Raw genomic sequence first — 18,703 nt, 5'->3', positions numbered from 1 at the left:
GTTAGGACCAGCATTGAGGTCAGATTTCATGCCTAGCTCCCCATCTAACTCCACGTGACCCTGGTTCACAGTCTTTGTTGCTTTGTTTTCTTTAATGACTGAGCCTGGTTAATAGCCACTCCCTTCAGCCTGTACAGTGTGAACGATTAGGAAACCACACCAGAGACCTACATCTAACAGGAATGACCTGAGGACACATTCTTCGTCCTTGAGATTAGGAATAGATACGCAGTCTTTTGGCCACAAACTTGTTCCTGTGAAGAAGGTACCTGCCGGTCTGTAATCTCTCATCTCCTATATAAACTGCTACTAAATCAGCTTTCTGGCAAGATGGCACTTTAGGTTTAGGGATGAAAATCCACATCTATTTTTTTTTTTTTGGAGTGGGGGGCGAGGTGCAGGTAGGGGAAGTCCTGGACCTTGAACTCTGGGCTTGGGCACTGCCCCGGAGCTGCTTTTGCTCAAGGCTAGCACTCATCACTTGAACCACAGCACCACTTCTAACCAACAGAAAATTGGAAGTGGCTTTGTGGCTCAAAATGATAGAGCACTAGCCTTGAGCTGAAGAGCTTAGGGACAGTGCCCAGGCCCAGAGTTCAAGTCCCACAACCAACCAAAAAGAGAAGAAGAAAAAGGAAGTGGATTCAAAATAAAAATCAGATAAGAAACAAAATTGCAATGCCTTCTCATACTTCAAACCTCCCATCATCCAAGGTGTTATGACTTTTTTTTTTTTTTTGGCCAGTCCTAGGCCGTGAACTCAGGGCCTGAGCACTGTCCCTGGCTTCTTTTTTGCTCAAGGCTAGCACTCTGCCACTTGAGCTACAGCGCCACTTCTGGCCATTTTCTGTATATGTGGTGTTGAGGAATCGAACCCAGGGCCTCATGTATACGAGGCAAGCAGTCTTGCCACTAGGCCATATTCCCAGCCCCAAGGTGTTATGACTTTTGAGAATTTATACTTCACCTAACAAGTAAAGTTAGGTTAGATATCCTTCTTAGATAAGGGTAAGTCTAGGCCTAGTAAACCCCTGACAAGGTCACTGCAACAGTCTCATTATGTTTCCTGGATTATAAAGGCCACCAGTGGTTCTTTCAAACAAGTACAACTATTTCTCTAGAACTATAGGGACTGAATGCAGAGCCTTCTGAGTTAGTATCTTTGTTGCTTCTCTGTGCCTGGGTTACTTTTTATTTTTATGGGGGGGGGGGGCAGGGGTGTCTGTCATGGGACTTGAACTCAGGGCCTGGGCACTGTCCCTGAACTTTTTGCTCAAGGATAGTGCTCTACCACTTCCAGTTTTCTGGTGGTTCATTGGAGATAAGTCTTGTGGAACTTCCTGCCTGGGCTGGCTTCGAACCATGATCCTCAGATCTTAGTCTCCTGAGTAGCTAGAATTATAGGTGAGCTATTATTAGCACCTAGCCTTAGATTACATTTTATTTCTTTTTCTCCTGCCAATGCTGGGGCTTGAACTCAGGGCCTGAGCACTACCCCTGGCTTTTTTTTTTTTTTGTCAGTCCTGGGGCTTGAACTCAGGGCCTGAGCACTGTTCCTGGCTTCTTTTTGCTCAAGGCTAGCACTCTGCCACTTGAGCCACAGCGCCACCTCTGGCCACTTTCTATATATGTGGTGCTGAGGAATCGAACCCAGGGCTTCATGCATGCTAGGCAACCACTCTACCACTAAGCCACATTCCCAGCCTCCCTAGGTTAATTTTTTGTTGTTGTTATTGGTTATGGGGCTTGAACTGAGTGCCTAGGCATTGTCTCTGAGCTTTGTGTTCAAGACTAGCACACTACCACTTAAGCCACATAGCCACTTCCCCTAGATTACTTTTTTTTTTTTGGCCAGTCCTGGGCCTTGAGTGCTACCACCTAAGACTCTTCTTTAAATGGTGTCAGAGCTTTTTGTATTTGTTTGCTGAGATGGGGGCCTCCCTATGTTGCTCAGGTTGGCTTTGAACTGTTAGTCCTCATATCTCCACTCCCTGAGTGCTCCTAAAAAACCTGAATTCAGCAGTCCCCCCTCCTCCCAGTCCCACTTCCCAGTGCATTCCATTGTCACATGCAAGAATCAATAACTGTGATGTTTAGAGCCTTATCTAAAACAAATTACTGGCTCTGGACACATTTTTTTTCCCCTGGTGATACTTCTCCCCCTGCCCCCTCTTGCTCAGCTGGTAGTTTACCAGATGAACAAAGCTTCCAGCTCTGCTTTTTGCTGGTTACTTTGAAAGCAGAATCTTGTGGACTTTTTAGCCTGGGCTGGCTTTGAAAGATGATCCTCCTGAACAACCTCCTGAATAGCCTGGATTACAGATGTGAGCCACCAGTAGTACTGGGTTTGAACCAAGGGATTCACACTTGCTAGATAGGTGGTCTTACCTCAAGATTCATGCCCTCAGCCATTTTTTATTTAGTGATTTGAGGATAAGATCTCATGTTTTTACCCAGGCCATCTTGGATGACAACCATCCTATTTATACTCTCATCTACCTGGTATGACAAGTGCAAGCACCATGCCTAGCCATTAGTTGAGCTAGAGTCTTGGTTTTTGTCTAAGCTGGCCTTGAACAGCCATGCTGCTGAAACTGTAGGTGTGACCCACACACTGGCTCTAGACTTTCAACAGAGATCACATCCTCGGTTGGTTTCTCCTCTCCCCTTTCTTGCTTCTTTAACTTCCACTCAGAACGTTGCTTTGAAGTGCTAGTGTTTGAACCCAGGGCCTCTTTCAACAATATGCAAGCATTGTGTCACTGAGCCATATCCTTAGATAGGCCTGGGAGCACTTGAACAAAGCATTCGACACAAATCCTCTCATGGTTAGCTTCTTGGGAATCCAACCTGAAACATTTCTTCCCAGCTTAAAACTCATCCATGGATCCCTACTACCTCCCAAACGAGGCCTGTGCTCCAAGCCCTGTACCTGCTGGTTGCCACCAACCTCTCCGGCTTTACTCTTTGCCCTGCAGCCAGCAAAGGTGAGAGATGGAAGTCGGACCTCCTTCCCAGTTTCATCACCCATGCTCCTTCCCTGACAAAGTCAGCAGAGTGGTGCCAGATAGGATTTTACCTGGAGTTGTACTTTATTTTTTTGCCGGTCCTGGGCGCTGTCCCTGAGCTGTGATGCTCAAGGCTAGGGCTCTACCACTTGAGCCACAGTGCCACTTCCATCTACTTCTGAGTAGTTTATTGGAGATTAAGAGTCTTATGGATTTTTTTGCCTCGGCTGGCTTCAAACCTCAATCCTCAGAACTCAGCCTCCTGAATAGCTAGGATTATAGGTGTGAGCCACCAGTGCCTGGAGAGATATACTTCTCCCAAGAAGCTTGACCTCAAGTCTAACCCTAAGTCCATCTACCATCTAACTATTTCCTTTTGCTCAAATCCCTGCACACACCCCCAGCATGCCCCCTCCCCCCTTTCCTTATAGTGGATTACTCAAGTCTGCTGGGACAGGCCAGTGTACAACCTTGTGTTCCTTCTGTTGGCGGCAGCAGACGCAGCTAGCAGGTGTTATTTTTAATCTCAGGAATCAGGTGGCCCAGGAGGTTGCCCAGGCTGGCGACCTTCACCTCTAAAACCTGTCACTTCCAGGAAGAGCCAGAACCGGGGCCAGAAGGGAGGTTTACTTGCTTCTCCAGTAATGTCTGGGACCCAGAGACATTTGTTAAAATGATAAGTGTAAGCTGCCAAAGTCAACCTTATTCCTGCCAAACAACAGGCAAGCAACACTGGGCCAATTCTACTCCTGTCTGCTGGGCTCTAAAGGACAGTTAGAGACCGGAACATGAGCCAGTTAAACCTCAGGGCCCAGCAAACCTGACAGACAGAAACAAAAGTTCACCTGCCTTCCCCACAGCAGGGCCCAAAAGGGCATTCAAAATGAGAACTTTAATAACAAACAGCAGGTCAAAAGTTGGGCTTCCCCAGGAGTGAGAATGACAGAGCTGGCCTCGGGGGTCCCTGTTTCTTTTTCCCCTTCCTTCAAGGAAAGGAAGCAGTGAGCCCCATTGAGGAGGAGTGGTGCCTTCTCCATGTAGGTATGTCTGTCTGGGGTCCTGAGACCCCAGAGGCAACAATATGTGGAGCAGAGTGGCTCCTGCTTGACCACAAAGGTCCTAGCAGGGAGTAAGGATCCAGCCCAGGCCGGCAGGCCACAGGTTATGGAGTTAGATCCGGAAGCTCTCCTCCCGGCCATCGATGTGACGGAGCCGCAGGTAGACATCTGTGCCGATGCCCTGCAGGGACTGCAGCTGCAGGGACCCGCCAAGGTATTCTGCGTAGGCCCTCGATGTGGGCAACCCGAAGCCAAAGCTAGGGGCAGAGGGAAAGGACAGGGCCCTTTAGAGGCCTGAGCCTCCTGGCCACGCCCACCATCCTGGCTATGTGGGGCCTCACCCGTGCATGGGTCCTGACTGGCCGCCACTGTGCATGTCCAGGTGGCCAAAGAGGGGGCTGATCCGGGGATCCTGGGTGCTGGCCTCAGCTGTAGTGAAGTGGTAGTCCATGACCCGATCCAGGTCTTTGTGAGCAATTCCTCCACCTCGGTCTGAAATCCTGGCAGGTTGTCAATAACATGCACTTGGCTCGGGTCTGATGAGGTCCCACTGCCCCAAACATTCAGTGCTCAGTCTCATTTTCTATTCTTTCTACCCAAAAGTGGAATGTGGTCCACCCAGAGCCTTGGTCCTACCTTTCTCCATTCTCACCTCTGCCTGGGCCACTTCATAGGATTTGACATTTATTCTGAGCCCAGCATCAAAGACAATTGCCTGGACTGGGAATGTGGCTTAGTGGCAGAGTGCTTGCCTAGCATGCATGAAGCCCTGGGTTTGATTCCTCAGTACCACATAAGCAGGAAAAACCGAAAGTGATGCTATGGCTCAAGAGGTAGAGTGCTAGCCTTGAGCAAAAAGAAGCCAGGGACACTGCTTAGGCCCTGAGTTTAATCCCCAAGACTGGCAGAAGAAAAAAAAAAAAAAGACAACTGCCTAACTCCAGGCTCCTCACAACTGAGGCAGGGCCCCAGATCCATCAACACTCAGCTCATAGGAATCTCAGGACAGGAGTCTTGAGATTGGACAAAGTCTAGATCCCAGAGTAGGGCAGGTTCTAGCTCAAAGTCCTATAGCAAGTCAGAAACTGCCTGAGCCCCATTGACCCCAGCCCAGCTCCACTTGGGGCAAACCTGATGACCAGATCGATATCATTGTTGGCGATGGTGATGACCACATCTGGAACATTGTATGGGGTGTCCAGGTGACTCTCCATCGTGGCTCTATGAAGTGAGGAAAGATCAGTAGTGGTATCCCAGTTTCTGTCTGCCCCCACCCAGGGTATCCAGCCTACCCACCTCATGGCATTCTTGAGCAGCTCAGGCAGGATATAGTCCAGTGGCATAGGGATGAAGGGGAAGCGGGCAGCGACATGTCCATTGATGCGCACACGGGGAGCATTACCATACTTGTGCTCACACAGACGTCTGTGGGTAGAAAGAGGGTTCAGAAGCCATTCTCAGCTGGAGGTGATCCTGCTCCTCTAAGGGACATTTTCCAATACGCACAGACACCTCTACTCGTCACAACCGAGGTGTAATGGCAACAGGTGAATAGAAGCCAATAGCAGCCCAACTTGCACAGGACAGCCCACTGCAAAGAATTACCTGGCTTAAGATGTCTTAGTGCTTAGTTGAGAGAACCTAGTCTAGACCTTGTCCCAAACAAGGACACAGACAGAAGCCTTCCCTACCCTAAGGCCCCCCCACCTTCTTAACTAAGAATCTTCTAGCCTCACCTGGCAAAGTCCACCCACTTTTCAATAATCTTCTTCGGTGAGAGACGAGTGCAGATGATGCCAACAAAGTCAGGCTGGCAAGAGAAAGAAGGTCAGGACTAGAGACACCTCTACCCCCACCCCAGCTGCCAAATGCAACTTCTAGATGGCCCTTAGCCCAGATCCCTAGCCCAAGGGGGCCTCTGACTCAGTTTCCTCTCCCTTCCTCCCTCTCCCTTAGCTTTTGTAAGCAGATCTCAAGTCTTGGTCAAAATCCTACCTTGTCCTCATGCAGTGCCAAGTGGTGAGTGGCCAACATGCGAATCCCGAGCCTTGAAGTCAGTGTCTTGTCTAAGAAGTATCTGACCAGTTTTTCATCCTGGTAAGAATGGGGCCTCAGAAATCCTGTGCCTCATTCCAACCCTCCCCTGCTCTTGCTGGGTCCCTGGCTCCTCTGTCCCTGACCTCTATGTGCTTCCGGCTCTCACGCAGGCCCTCAGCTAAGAGGGTCACCACATCCTTGTGGTCATCTAGCAGCTGTCGCACCAACTGACAATATTGGGCCTCGTCCGCCTGGTCTTTGATCTGCAGGTCACAGGGTTATGTGCACAGGTAGTTCAGCTCCTACCCCTCATCCCCTCACCCCTGCTCTGCCCAGCCTCACCGGAGGGAAGTCTGTCAGCTTCTGGAAGGCCCGGATGTACAGTTCATGCTGCAAGGAAGAAGTAGAGGAATTCACTGGGCTGCCGTATATGCCTGTCTGTAGAGATCACCATACAACCCAGTGCACATTATTCAAGCACCCAAAATGATCATTCTAGCCTCCATGAAAAGTGTAGCCTTGGCTTCTGAGGGGCTGGGGCCTAGCCCAGCATTTCCTTTGCAGCAGGCAAGTCTCTGCCACTCTGGGCCTGGGCTCCTCATTTGCCCTTGGGCAGTGTGCACACTGGTCTAAGGTCCTCTCCACCTTACCACGTGCAGTATGGTGGGGTTGCAGCCAATGATGAAAGGAAGGCTCCGGAAGCCCTTGATCCGGTGAGCAATCCTCACTGGCAGCTCTTGCTGCAGGTAGCGGCCACTTTTCTGTAAGAAAAAGAGGGACGAGCAGGACCAAGGTCTAAGTGGTTGACTGGAGCTCCTGGAGCCAAGGGAGAATAGGGGACAGGAAGCTTACCAGAAGGTGGCTGCCATCCTGAGATCGGCCAGAATAGAGCATCATGGTGGGCGTGAGGCGGACTGAGGGCTGCAGAAAAAGTTGGGACTTTGAGCACTGACTCTCCAATGCCCTGTCCCTAGGTTGGCTCTGTCCCTTTCCCTAGACACTTACTCCAGGTCTTAACCCCCCACCCTCCACTCCCAGCCACCCACCTTTTCTGCTGCCACATCAATGGCTGACTGGTTGTAAAAGGAGGTGACAGTCTTGGAGCGTTCCCGTGCCATCTCTACGTGGTGTGTATCCGTCGCTGATGTCGACTGGGCTCGGAGTGACAGTGTGGACCCCAAAAGAGGCCGAAGTGGAAGCCGGCCCCGCGGGCAGCTCCCCAGCACCGACGCCAGCATTCTCTGTTCTGCACCTTGGGCGGACTAGGCTGAGGACCCAACAGACGGAGGCGACCCCAAGATGGGGCAAAAAGAGTGGATGGGCAAGGGCTCCTCCCTGCTTTCAGGAGCAAGGTTCCAACGAGGGTGCTGACACGCTCAGTCCCTGGAAAGCAGCTCCCATCTATGGGAGCGGCGGAAAGCAGGGTTGTTTAAGGGCACCGCTCCACGTGAGCATCAAACACCTCTGCCCGGGGCAGCCTCCCTCAGGCCCAGCCTGGGCAATCTTATTTTGTGCCGTCCTGGTCTCTAGCTGGTGGTCTTGGTGGGGGTGGGGGGCGGGGATCTCAGATCCAGGCAGCCTGCCAGCCTCACTTTGGCCCCCTCGGGTCCTGGGCACCCAGGGGGCGGGGCTGGCCCCCTTGTGAGTACCCCCAGACCGGAGCCCGGCTTGCTATGCTGCGATGAGCCCCGGAGCGCGGGGTACACCGAGGCTGCGGCCCCGGGATCCCCGTCTGAGCTTTCCCCCACCACTCATCCGCAGAGCCACTTGGTCCGTCCCGGACCCCCCCCCCCTCCCCATATGGTAGATGCCACCCCTCCCCCGCCCATGCGCACTCCAGCGCCAGGAGTGCGGCTGCAACGGCGGCCTGCGCGGTGCGGCCTCCGCCCGCCGCTTCCTTCCACGGGAGTTTCTCCACTTACCGCGGGGACAGAGCCAGTGCCCGGGTCCTAGCGGAGCCGCCCAGTCGGCTGGCCGGGTTACCCAGCCGCCTGCGCCTTCTCCTGCGGTGACGTCGCGCCGGCTGTGAACGCCCGGTGCCTCCTGGGAGTTGTAGTTTGGCGAGGACTCGCCGCGGGGGCTCCCAGCCTTCCAGATGAAGAGGACAGCTCCCGCCACCGGCTCCCTAAGTTACCTGGGATCCGCCCGGGACTCGGCTTTCCACTCTATAAAATGGGATCCCTGGGGGTGGGAGTAGGGGAAGGCAACGCTAGGGGACCAGAAGATCCTTACGCGTTCTCCACATAGATCAAACTACCTCCCTCTGGCCAAGGTCCCTTCGTTCTTCTGGCTCTTGGGTTTCATTATGGGAAACCAGACGCATTCGGGCTTCAGACCCCATCTAGGCTCCACTTCACAGCTGGGGCAATCCGGTAATTCACTTGGCATTTGTGAAACGAGAATGTGCTAATTGAGGAGTTGTAGATTAGATGAGTGAGTGTCCCTGCGGAGGAGCATATATAGAACAGTGCAGGGGGTGTGCGTAGAATCTGTGCTCATTACGCACGTGCTAGGTGTTATTGTTGTTTCTGCCTACCGTGGATGTACATCACTGATGGGCAACTTGTCAGTGCCCAGGAGGAAGGCTGGGTCAAACAAATAATCTTAGCCAGGCACTGGTGACTCACACCTATAATCCTAGCTACTCGGGATAGATCTGAGAACCTGAGCTTTGAAGCCAGCCGAGGCGGACAAATCTTTAAATACTCTTATCTCCAATTAACTAGCAGGAAGCTCGAAGTAGAGATGTGGCTCAAGTGACAGTACCAGCCTTGAGAGAAGCGTTTGAGACCAAAGTTTAAGCTCTAGTACCAGAAAAAAAAATACTCCCCCTCCCCCCCCCAGGAAGGTGCTTTTTGATTGCTTGGGATGAGGGAGGCTATAGGAACACCAGGTAAGCGCTGGGTACAGGAGCAGCATGGGGGTTAGGGCTTGAGCTGGGCTGGGAGAGCTGGGAAGACGAGGGCTGAGTAGGATGATCAGCAGCTCAGAAAGAGGAAACATGTCTGCATTTGCTCTAGAAGGAGATAGGAAACACTGAGGAGCATTCATTGTAAAGTTCTGCTTCTCAGACCCTCTGCTGGCATTGACTGCTAGGGTGAGATTTGATGGGACCAGAGACAGAGCTTGGGGAAGGCACTATCCTGCAGCCAATGATGGGAGACTTTTTCTTTTTCTTTTTTTTCCCTGTGTGTTTGTACTGATTGGGTGCAGATTTTCTAGCTATTCAAGATTTCTTTAAGTACCAAGTGTGAAATGAAACAAGAGACCTCCCCTGGGGGTTGTCTATAGGCTTGGAGATGGGAACTTCCTCACCGTGATTAGTCTGCCTGAACCACTGGATTTCCTCCTCCCTCCCCATCCTCGCCTTTTCCAACTAGCCGGAGTGAAGCCTGGGAGGCCTCTCAGCTCTACCACGAAGAAGAAGGGCGAGGGAGGGGTGATCTCCAAGGGGAGGACAGCCTGCACCCAACGCGGAAGGCCCGGGCTGCGTGCTGGGCCCCGGAGCCGGCGCTCACGTGGCCACGGCGTGGACCGCCGGCGCGCGCGGGCGGGCCCGTCGGGATAAGCCCAGCTTCACCCCAGGTGACCCAGCGCGCTCGCTGCTGCCCCGGCGGCGGAGGCAGGAGGTGCGCCCCGCCAACTTCATTTCAAAATGGGCCAACAATGAAAAGAGCTCACTGTCTCTAAAACACTTTGCATGGAGGCACCTTTATATTTATCCTCTGCAGTCGGCATTCTTATTTACAGACGCAAGAACTGAGAGACAGAAGGATTAGGACTCCTTTTCCTCTGGCCCCAACTCCATGGTTCATTCTGGCTCAGGCCCATACCAGGTGCCCTTAAGCTTGTTTACAAACGTATCAGTACATTCCAGTTCTGATACAGGTCTCACTGGGCTAAGATCAAGATGTACATAGTTCTGGGCTGGGAATATAGCCTAGTGGTAAAGTACTCGCCTCGTATACATGAAGCCCTGGGTTCGATTCCTCAGCACCACATATATAGAAAAAACTGGAAGTGGTGCTGTGGCTCAAGTGGTAGAGTGCCGGCCTTGAGCAAAAAGAAGCCAGGAACAGTGCTCAGGCCCTGAGCCCACGTCCCAGGACTGGCAACAAAAACAAAACAAACAAGATGTACATAGTTCTTAGAGACTGTCAGGAGTGGGGCAATCTATTTGTCCTTTCCTGCTCTTAAAAGCCACAGATATTCTTTGCTTTGTTTTGCGGTGCTGGGCAAAGGGGGGGGGGGGAGGGGAAGGGGGTATGGGAGGGGAAGGGGGTATGGGAGGGGGGTATGGGAGGGGGGTATGGGAGGGGCGCTGTAGGAGCTTCACTACTGGGCTGCCTCCCAACTCTCTTTTTTCTGTAGTCACTGTGCTGGTACTGTGCCGGTACTGGAACATGAATTTAGGGCATGGGCACTGTCCCTTAGCTTTTTCACTCAAGGCTAATGCTCTACAATTTAAGCCACAGTTCAAGTTGTTTGATGATTAATTGGAGAAAAGAGTCTCACAGGCTTTCCTGCCCGGACTGGCTTTCAACTACAATCCTCAGATCTCAGCCTCTTCTTGGGTAACTAGGATTACAGGCATGAGCCACTGCCACCTGGCTTTACATTTCCTTTTGAATTTTTTTTTTTTTTTTTTTTTTTTTTTTGTCATCAGTCGTGGAGCTTTAACTCTGGCCTGGGAACTGACCCTGAGTTCTTTTGCTCAATGCTAGTAGTGCTCTACCACTTGAGCTACAGCACCACTTCTGGTTTCCTGGCCATTAATTGGAGATGAGTGTCTCTTGGACTTTGCTGCCTGCGCTGGTTTTGAGCAGTGATCCTTAGATCTCAGCCTCCAGAGTAGCTAGGCATGAGCTACCAGTGCTTGGCTTCTTTTGTTATGCCAGATTTCCGATCCCCAAAGACCACTAAGGAGCCGATAACGATGCAAATGCACGAGAGTCTTTATTGCAGGCTTGAGCCTGGACTCCCAACCATCACTGACACAGCAGATCTGGATTGAGAGCCCCGACCTTCAGATAGGCAGGGTTTTTATTGTGATTACAACAGGGGCAGGGTATGTCCAACTTGGCAGATACTTGATTAGATGACATTTAGCAAGCAAGTCTTGTCCTATTTCCATTGGCTATCTACCCTTTCAGTTACCTATTTTGGCTTTGATATCGGGAACTGGCCTTGATATCAGGAATTGACAACAGGTGGTCATGTAGCACTGATGCAGGGGGTTAGTGCAGGGGGTAGAGCAAGTCACAAATGGGTTAGGCAAGCCGTTTACAGAAGCAGAATATTGCGTTCAGGCTGACCTAGTACCAACTTTATTTGAACAATTGTGACCACTAAGCAAGCTTGAGCAGGCTAAAACAATCCAGTACTCAATCATAAGTAAACCAACCCAACAGTTACCATGGCATTTCTACTATTATTATGGTTATTTCTATAGTCTATGACTATGATCATTTTTTACCGTCTGTTACCATGGTTGCTACCCAGGTATAGAGGTGAACAAGTGCTCCCTACATTTTTATTTATTTTTTTTGGGGGGGTCCAGTCCTGGGGCTTGGACTCAGGGCCTGAGCACTGTCCCTGGCTTCTTTTTGCTCAAGGCTAGCACTCTGCCACTTGAGCCACAGCGCCACTTCTGGCCATTTTCTGTATATGTGGTGCTGGGGAATTGAACCCAGGGCCTCATGTATACGAGGCAAGCACTCTTGCCACTAGGCCATATCCCCAGCCCCTCCCTACATTTTTAAATGTCAAACTATAAGAAACTAGTCTCATGGGTGGGGGTGCAGCCTTCTATCATGGAGTCATCACCAGAGTTTAGAAGCTGTTATAATTTTAACTAAAACTTATATTTAGTTACTCCAGTTTTCAGGTCAGCCTTAACACTTTGGATTCTTTTGACACCTTCATTTGGTTTTAAAGACACTTGGGATTACATTGGACCCACCCAATAGTTCAGGGAATATCCCTGTTTTAAAATTAGCACTGGAGCAACTTTAATTCTATCTGTAAGCTTAATTCCTTTTCTTTTTCCATATAAACTAATAGAGCCACAGGTTCCAGTAATTTGGCCACTGTATCTTGGGATATCGTTATTCTGCCTACCTTACCCTCTAGAAATAGAAAAGTAGAACTTGGAAGGAGCAGCTAGAGAGCAAAGAGGACTAGCCAGGGAGTAAATAAATATGATTTAGAGCAGGGCATAGATGACTCATGTCTGTAATTCTAGCAACTCAGGAGACTGAGATCTGAGGATTGTGGTTTGAAGCCAGCCCAGGCAGGAAAGTTGCCCATAAAAACTTATCTCCAGTTAACCAGAAAAAAGGCAGAAGTTGAAGGTATGGCTCAAGTGGTAGGGCACCAGCCTTGAGCTAAAAAAAAAAAAGCTCAGGGACAAGACCTTGAGTTCAAGCACAGGACTAGCACCGCACACAAAACATACCATTTTGATGAAATATTTAGATGTTAAATAAATCTTAAAAATAGTCATTGAACTTTGTGTCCAGCCACTAGTCATCAGGGTATTGTTTGAAGCAGAAGCTAGTTTATAATGTATGGGTAGCAAGAAAGAAGGTGAGTCTAGGAAGGCAAAATAGTTCCAAAACCTTGACTGTGATGAGATGATGATGATAGCAGGGGAGAGGAAGAGGGCTCTGATGAAGAAACTCCTGGCCAAGGGAGATTTGTGTTGTTGTTGAGTCAAGAAAGAGAAACGAGCTTCCATGCAGATGTGAAGGAAGCACAGTTGAAAGTTTAGAAGAGACTTGTCAATGGATTGGGGAGTCTAGAAAGGCTGGTTGACCCAAGTCAGGTTTTTCAGGATTATGAGCTGTCAGAGGAGGCCCAAGTAGCAAAGTTTATTGCAAAGAGAGAGACTAGCCAGAGGGGGCCGCTGGTGAGGTGAGGGGAAAGGCCAAGCAGTCCAGGGAGGATAGAAAACTACAACCTCTTGGCCACATGGCTACTGTATATGTTCTTGATACATTGTATATTGTATATATGTCTACCTGACCTAGAGAAGGGAAAGAAAAACAGGGCATAAGATATCACAAGAAATGTACACACTGCCCTACTATGTAACTGTACCCTTTTTGCACAACACCTTGTCAAAAAAATTTGTGTTCGGGCTGGGAATATGGCCTAGTGGCAAGAGTGCTCACCTTGTATAGATGAAAGCCTGGGTTCGATTCCTCAGCACCACATATATAGAAAACGGCCAGAGGTGGCGCTGTGGCTCAAGTGGCAGAGTGCTAACCTTGAGCAAAAAAGAAGCCAGGGACAGTGCTCAGGCCCTGAGTTCAAAGCCCAGGTCTGGCAAAAAAAAAAAAAATTGTGTTCAATTAATAAATAAATTAAATTAAAAAAAAAAAGAAAACTACAACCTGACAGTGAAATAATTTCAAGGGGTGCTTGACTCTTGGACCACAGACTTGGTGAGATTACCTAGTCCACTGGTCTCTGAGTCCTGGTATATGCCAAATGCTTAGAGACTGGAGCCAGGGGCCAGTGGCTCACGCCTGTAATCTTAGCTACTCAGGAGCCTGAGATATGAGGACTGCAGTTCAAAGCCAGCCCAGGCTGGAAAGTCTGTGAGACTCCTATCTCCAATAAACTACTCAGAAAAAGCGGGAAGTGGTGCTGCAACTCAAGTGGTAGAGTGCTAGCCTTGAGCTGAAAAACTCAGGGTCAACTCCCAGGTCCTGAGTTCAAGCCCCACAATCAACAACATAAGTTAAGCTTTTTCTTTTCCTTTTGGTACTGGGATACATACTGGTACAGGTCTTACCTGTGTGGGGTTTGATTATACAAACTAATTTTCTGTAATGAAGATGCTTGCCTAGCAAGCTCAAGGATCCGACTCCCAGTATTGTCAAAACACACAAAAAACAAACTCCAGAGACTTTTTTTTTTGGAGCCTCTGTGACTACAATTCCCATAAGTCCTGGCATTCCCACCCTGACCCTCCCCGCTCTCCGTTGGCTCCCACCCACGAATCCAGTTTGCCAGCCCAACGTTCCCCGCCGGTTTCCTGTACTGCCCCCGTCTCGGCTGCAGCGCGCTAAGAATAACCAATCAGATGTGGAGGGTCAAGACCGGGCGGGCCAATCGCTGGGCCCCAGAGGCGGGAGAGGGCGGAGCTGGGGGCGCGGCTCTTCTCCGCCCCGCCCCTGCCCCGTGGCGGCCTCTCCTCCCGGCGACGCTTCGGGCGGGAACTTCGGCCATGGGCCCCACCTGGAGGAGGCCCGGGTGGGTGCGCCTGGCGCTGTGCCTCGCCGGCTTCCTGCTTTCCGTGTACTCGCTGCACGTGAAGGCGGCACGCGCCCGCGACCGGGACTACCGGGCGCTCTGCGACGTGGGCACCGCCATCAGCTGTTCCCGCGTCTTCTCCTCCCGGTGCGCGCGGAGACGGAAAAACATGGGCCTCGCCCTCCCCACCCCGCCATGGGCGGACTGACTTCGGAATCCGGGATCAGGGGGGCCCGGGAACGGACCCTTTGAGACTGAGGGGTGTCACCTGGCGTATCGGGTGCACACCTGGGCTGAGTCACCCCGAGACACTAGTTTTTGGAACAAGGGTGCAGGGCTGGGGGAGAGGGGTCGCGGGAGTGGGTGGGGGGTGACTGGGGCAAATGGGGGCATCATATGTGGATGTGAGTGCTGAGGAATAGCGGTGACTGGGAAGGGGCAGTAGAGGAGGCTGTAGGCCCTGATGGCGTTTTGAGGTGATCGCTGACGGAGTCTGGGTGTGCACTGGTATTTTTTGAGCCCTGGGACCCTGTGGCTTGTTCTGGCTGGGAGAACCCAGGATTAGTAGTTTAGTGGGGTGACAGTAGGGAGGAAGAGGGTGAATGGCCGGGGTGCTGCACATCTGTGGGTCCGAGGAAAAAGAATGTACCCTAATATTTCCTAATTTGGTTTACTACGTGCCCATTTATAAAGAACTACCAAAGGTTTGCTTGGAAAAGCGGAACCTATGTGAGAGCCACAGCTAGGCCTGGCTTGGGGATAAAGGAGAATTGGGCAATGACTTAGATTCCTGATGTGGACCCAGGTCTGGAAGGTCAGGAGGTCATCCACCCTTAGATGCTCAGTGGGTGGGGATGGGAATCTGCTCCTTTAGCTCCTACTAGACTGACACCTGCTGACCTGAATGTCTCCATCACCACCACCAGGTGGGGCAGTGGCTTCGGACTGGTGGAGCCGGTGCTGGGAGCAGACAGCATCCTCAATCAATCCAACAGCATATTTGGCTGCATTTTCTACACGCTACAGCTGTTGTTAGGTGAGTGGTTCCACCCCCTGCCCTGCAGGCCCGGCCCTCTCACGGCCAGCTTCTTCCCTCAGGCCAGTGCAGCCCCACCCTACCACAGATGTCTGGGTCTTGGTGACCCAGACAGTTGGCAGCCAGCTGCTCATCACTGGGCATCCTCGGGCCAGGCCAGCAGGGAGGGAGCTCAAGATGTCTCTTGACAGCGGCTAAAGATCCCTTAAAGACTTCCTAGAGGTTTTTCTTTTTGTTTGTTTTTAAGATTTAAGTTATGATTACAAACAGTTATTTTGGTATTAGTACTGGGACTTGAACTCAGGGCCTGCGTGCTGTCTCTTAGCTTTTTTTTTTTTGGCCAGTCCTGGGCCTTGGACTCAGGGCCTGAGCACCATCCCTGGCTTCTTCCCGCTCAAGGCTAGCACTCTGCTACCTGAGCCACAGCGCCCCTTCTGGCCTTTTTCCATATATGTGGTGCTGGGGAATCGAACCGGGAGCTTCATGTGTAGGAGGCAAGCACTCTTGCCACTAGGCCATATTCCCAGCCCCTGTCTCTTAGCTTTTTTGCCATTTGAGCCACGGCTCCACTTCTGGCTTTTTGGTGGTTAATTGGTGATAAAGTATCTCATGGCCCTTCCTGCCCAGGCTGGCTTTGAGGCTTGATCCTTAGATCTCAGCCTGCTGAGTAGCTAGGATTACAGGCGTGAGCCACCAGAGCCTGCCTTCTCAGATTAACTGAGGGCATTCTAATACATCTTCCATCTTATGTAGAGCTCAGTAGGGGGAAAATAAGCACTATTTAGGTACCACAGGTTATTAAACAGAGAGAAGGAATGTCTAGAGGGCCATATTAGAGCCCGTGTTAGAGATCTTTTCCTATCAGTGGTACCAGGAAGTCAGGTCTGAATTCTAGACATGGACATCCCTGATCCTTCTTTGCTTCCCAGGTTGCGTGCAGGGCCGCTGGGCCTCTATCCTCCTGCTGCTGAGCTCCCTTATGTCCCTCATTGGGACTGTCTACTTGGCCTGGATCCTGTTCTTCGTGCTCCATGATTTCTGCATTGTTTGTGTCGCCACCTATGCCATCAATGTGGGCCTGACATTGCTTAGCTTCCGGCAAATCCAGGAACCCCAGAGCAAGACCAAGAGGCACTGAGGTCTCCTTCGTGCCAGGCTGGCATTCTCTGTTTTGCTTTGGCACGTGTCTTGTCCAGGGGAGTTCTGCCTGGTTCCCAAGAAAGCCCCGTATCACGCTCCCCACTCCCTCCACGAACCACACACAGAACAAAAGGACCCAGTGTGCCTCTAGCTGTATTCCTAAGGGCTGGTTTTCACTATTTCCCAGGGAAGGAAGGTTCCTAACAATAAAATGTCTTAAGCTGGTCAAGTCTGTACCATCTTTCTGCCGGTGATCCTGGTGTTGGGCTTCTCCCAGTGTTGTCTTATTGAGCACTGACAAGGATGAGTCAGGGCACGTGGAGGACCTTCCTGGGCAGGGTAGCTTTGGGTAGTGTCATCTAGAGCGTGTGGAGTCAGCAAGGCCTGGGGTGCCATCAGCCCCCACCTGCAGGAAGCAGGCGGACAGCTTGTCCCTGCTGCCCACAGGAGCCAGGCGTCCATTCTCTGCTGGGAGGGCCTTCCCCCACTCTGCCCTTCTGACTGTGTGGGCTTTGGACTTTCCTATAAATCAAACTTAGCTTGGCTGCTTTATCTACACTCCACAGCCCTGGAGGCAAGGATCAAGTTGTTTCATTTTTCTTCAGTAAGGATTTACCCATATGCTAAGCATTAAGAACTTGTGTTAACATGTTACAAATATGTGTAATCCTGGCATAGTTGTATGAGGTAGGTGCTATTATTACCCCTATCTTGGTGAGGAAACTTAGGTAGACAGGCTAATTAATTTGCCTAAGATCTCACATCCAGTGCTGGGAAGAGGTTAGGGAGATCGTAGATTTTTTTTTTCCTGGTGCAGGATTTCACACATGTGAGTCAAACACTCTACTAGTAGAGATACACCCCTAGCCAGCCCCAAATCTCAAGATCCAAATCCCCCAGGCTATCTGTCTCTAGTATATACCCTCCCTTCGATTCACAGCTGTCTCCGTGTTAGTCAGGGTTCCTGGACAGTCCAAGGTGGTCTGAGTGAAGAAATAGAAAAGGATGTGCTCTCAGCCTTCTTCCCTCCTGAGTCTTCCAGCTGTGTGTACATGTACATGAACATGTGCCAGTCTTGGGATTTGAACTCGGCCTGGTGCTGTGCCTAAGCTTTTTTTGCTCAAGGTTAACACTATATCACTTGAACTACAGCTCCACTTCCAGCCTTTCCGTAGTTAACTGGAGATGAGTCTCACAGATGTTCCTCTGGCTTTGAACTGCAATCCTCAGAGCTTGGCCTCCTGAGTAGTTAGGATTACAGGCGTAAATCACCAGCGCCTCTGTGGCTCAAGTGGCAGAGTGCTAGCCTTGAGCAAAAAGAAGCCAGGAACAGTGCTCAGGCCCTGAGTCCAAGCCCCAGGACTGGCCAAAAAAAAAAAAGAAACATACTCTACCCAGTTTATCTAACTGTAACTCCTTTGTACATCACTTTGATGATAACAATAAAAATGTGTTTTAAAAAAAAAATCACCAGCACCTGTTTTCCACCATTTCTGAGGACAAGCACCACTGTAACTGTTCTGGGAAGGCAGCAGGCCCAGAGAAATGTTGGGATTTGCCAAAGGCTTATGGTCATCTAGCAGCAGAGATTCAGCCATTAATATTCCCAGCCCTGCATGTTGCCTATGAGACAGACATGGGGAAAGGTGTGAAACCTACTTGGTGCTGGCAGGGAAATGAAATGAATGTGTGAGGATGGTGTTTCCATGCTGGGAGCAAGGCTAGAAGCCAGACTTCTCTAACTAAACATATTTGGGGGTGCTTTTGTTTTTGTTTTGAGACAGTCTTGCTATGTAATCTCAGCTGACCCAAAACTCACCATCTTCCTGCCTCAGCCTTCTGGGCGCTGGGATTCCAGGTGTGTACTACCATGCTGAGCTTTGTCTAAGTTTTTTTTACATCCAGTCACTCTGAGTTTCTTAGACCAGGCACAGACAGGTTAACTGTCCAAGGTCACTTACATAGAAGGATTCAAATGATGGCAGTCTAACTCTAGTGGAGGCCTAGAGAGGGGTGGTAGCCAGTTCAGGGTCATGTAACCACAGCCCAGAAGCCAAGAGCTGCTTGGCTCCCTTCTAGCCTAGGGGAAGCGGTGACACCTGTGACTCCTGGATTGGGGGTGGAGCCGGGGTGGAGCCAAGGAGACCCGGGTAGGTAGTCTC

The 18,703-nt window shown here is 50.7% G+C and overlaps 2 protein-coding genes across 2 annotated transcripts; one reads left to right on the top strand and one right to left on the bottom strand.

The window, feature by feature from the left end:
- Positions 1–3,844: 3,844 nt before the first annotated feature.
- On the bottom strand, positions 3,845–8,166 carry Bckdk (branched chain keto acid dehydrogenase kinase). Its single transcript, XM_048331930.1, has 12 exons — positions 8,026–8,166; positions 7,150–7,504; positions 6,956–7,024; positions 6,754–6,864; positions 6,446–6,493; positions 6,247–6,366; positions 6,062–6,160; positions 5,803–5,876; positions 5,363–5,491; positions 5,198–5,287; positions 4,408–4,566; positions 3,845–4,323 (listed from the first exon to the last, which is right to left on the bottom strand). Exons 2-12 carry the CDS (start codon positions 7,339–7,341, stop codon positions 4,179–4,181), a joined length of 1,236 nt encoding a protein of 411 aa, XP_048187887.1. The 5' UTR covers positions 7,342–7,504; positions 8,026–8,166; the 3' UTR covers positions 3,845–4,178.
- A 6,112-nt stretch (positions 8,167–14,278) lies between these two features.
- Positions 14,279–16,770, top strand: Vkorc1 (vitamin K epoxide reductase complex subunit 1). The gene is made up of 3 exons (XM_048333196.1): positions 14,279–14,512; positions 15,292–15,401; positions 16,331–16,770. The coding sequence occupies exons 1-3, from the start codon at positions 14,340–14,342 to the stop codon at positions 16,537–16,539; spliced, it is 492 nt and encodes a 163-aa protein (XP_048189153.1). The 5' UTR covers positions 14,279–14,339; the 3' UTR covers positions 16,540–16,770.
- The last annotated feature ends 1,933 nt before the right edge of the window (positions 16,771–18,703 follow it).

The sequence above is a fragment of the Perognathus longimembris genome, chromosome 23 (assembly GCF_023159225.1).
Source record: "Perognathus longimembris pacificus isolate PPM17 chromosome 23, ASM2315922v1, whole genome shotgun sequence".
NCBI lineage: Eukaryota > Metazoa > Chordata > Mammalia > Rodentia > Heteromyidae > Perognathus > Perognathus longimembris.
Note: the sequence above shows the minus strand (reverse complement) of the source record. Positions and strands in the feature narration are given on the sequence as shown.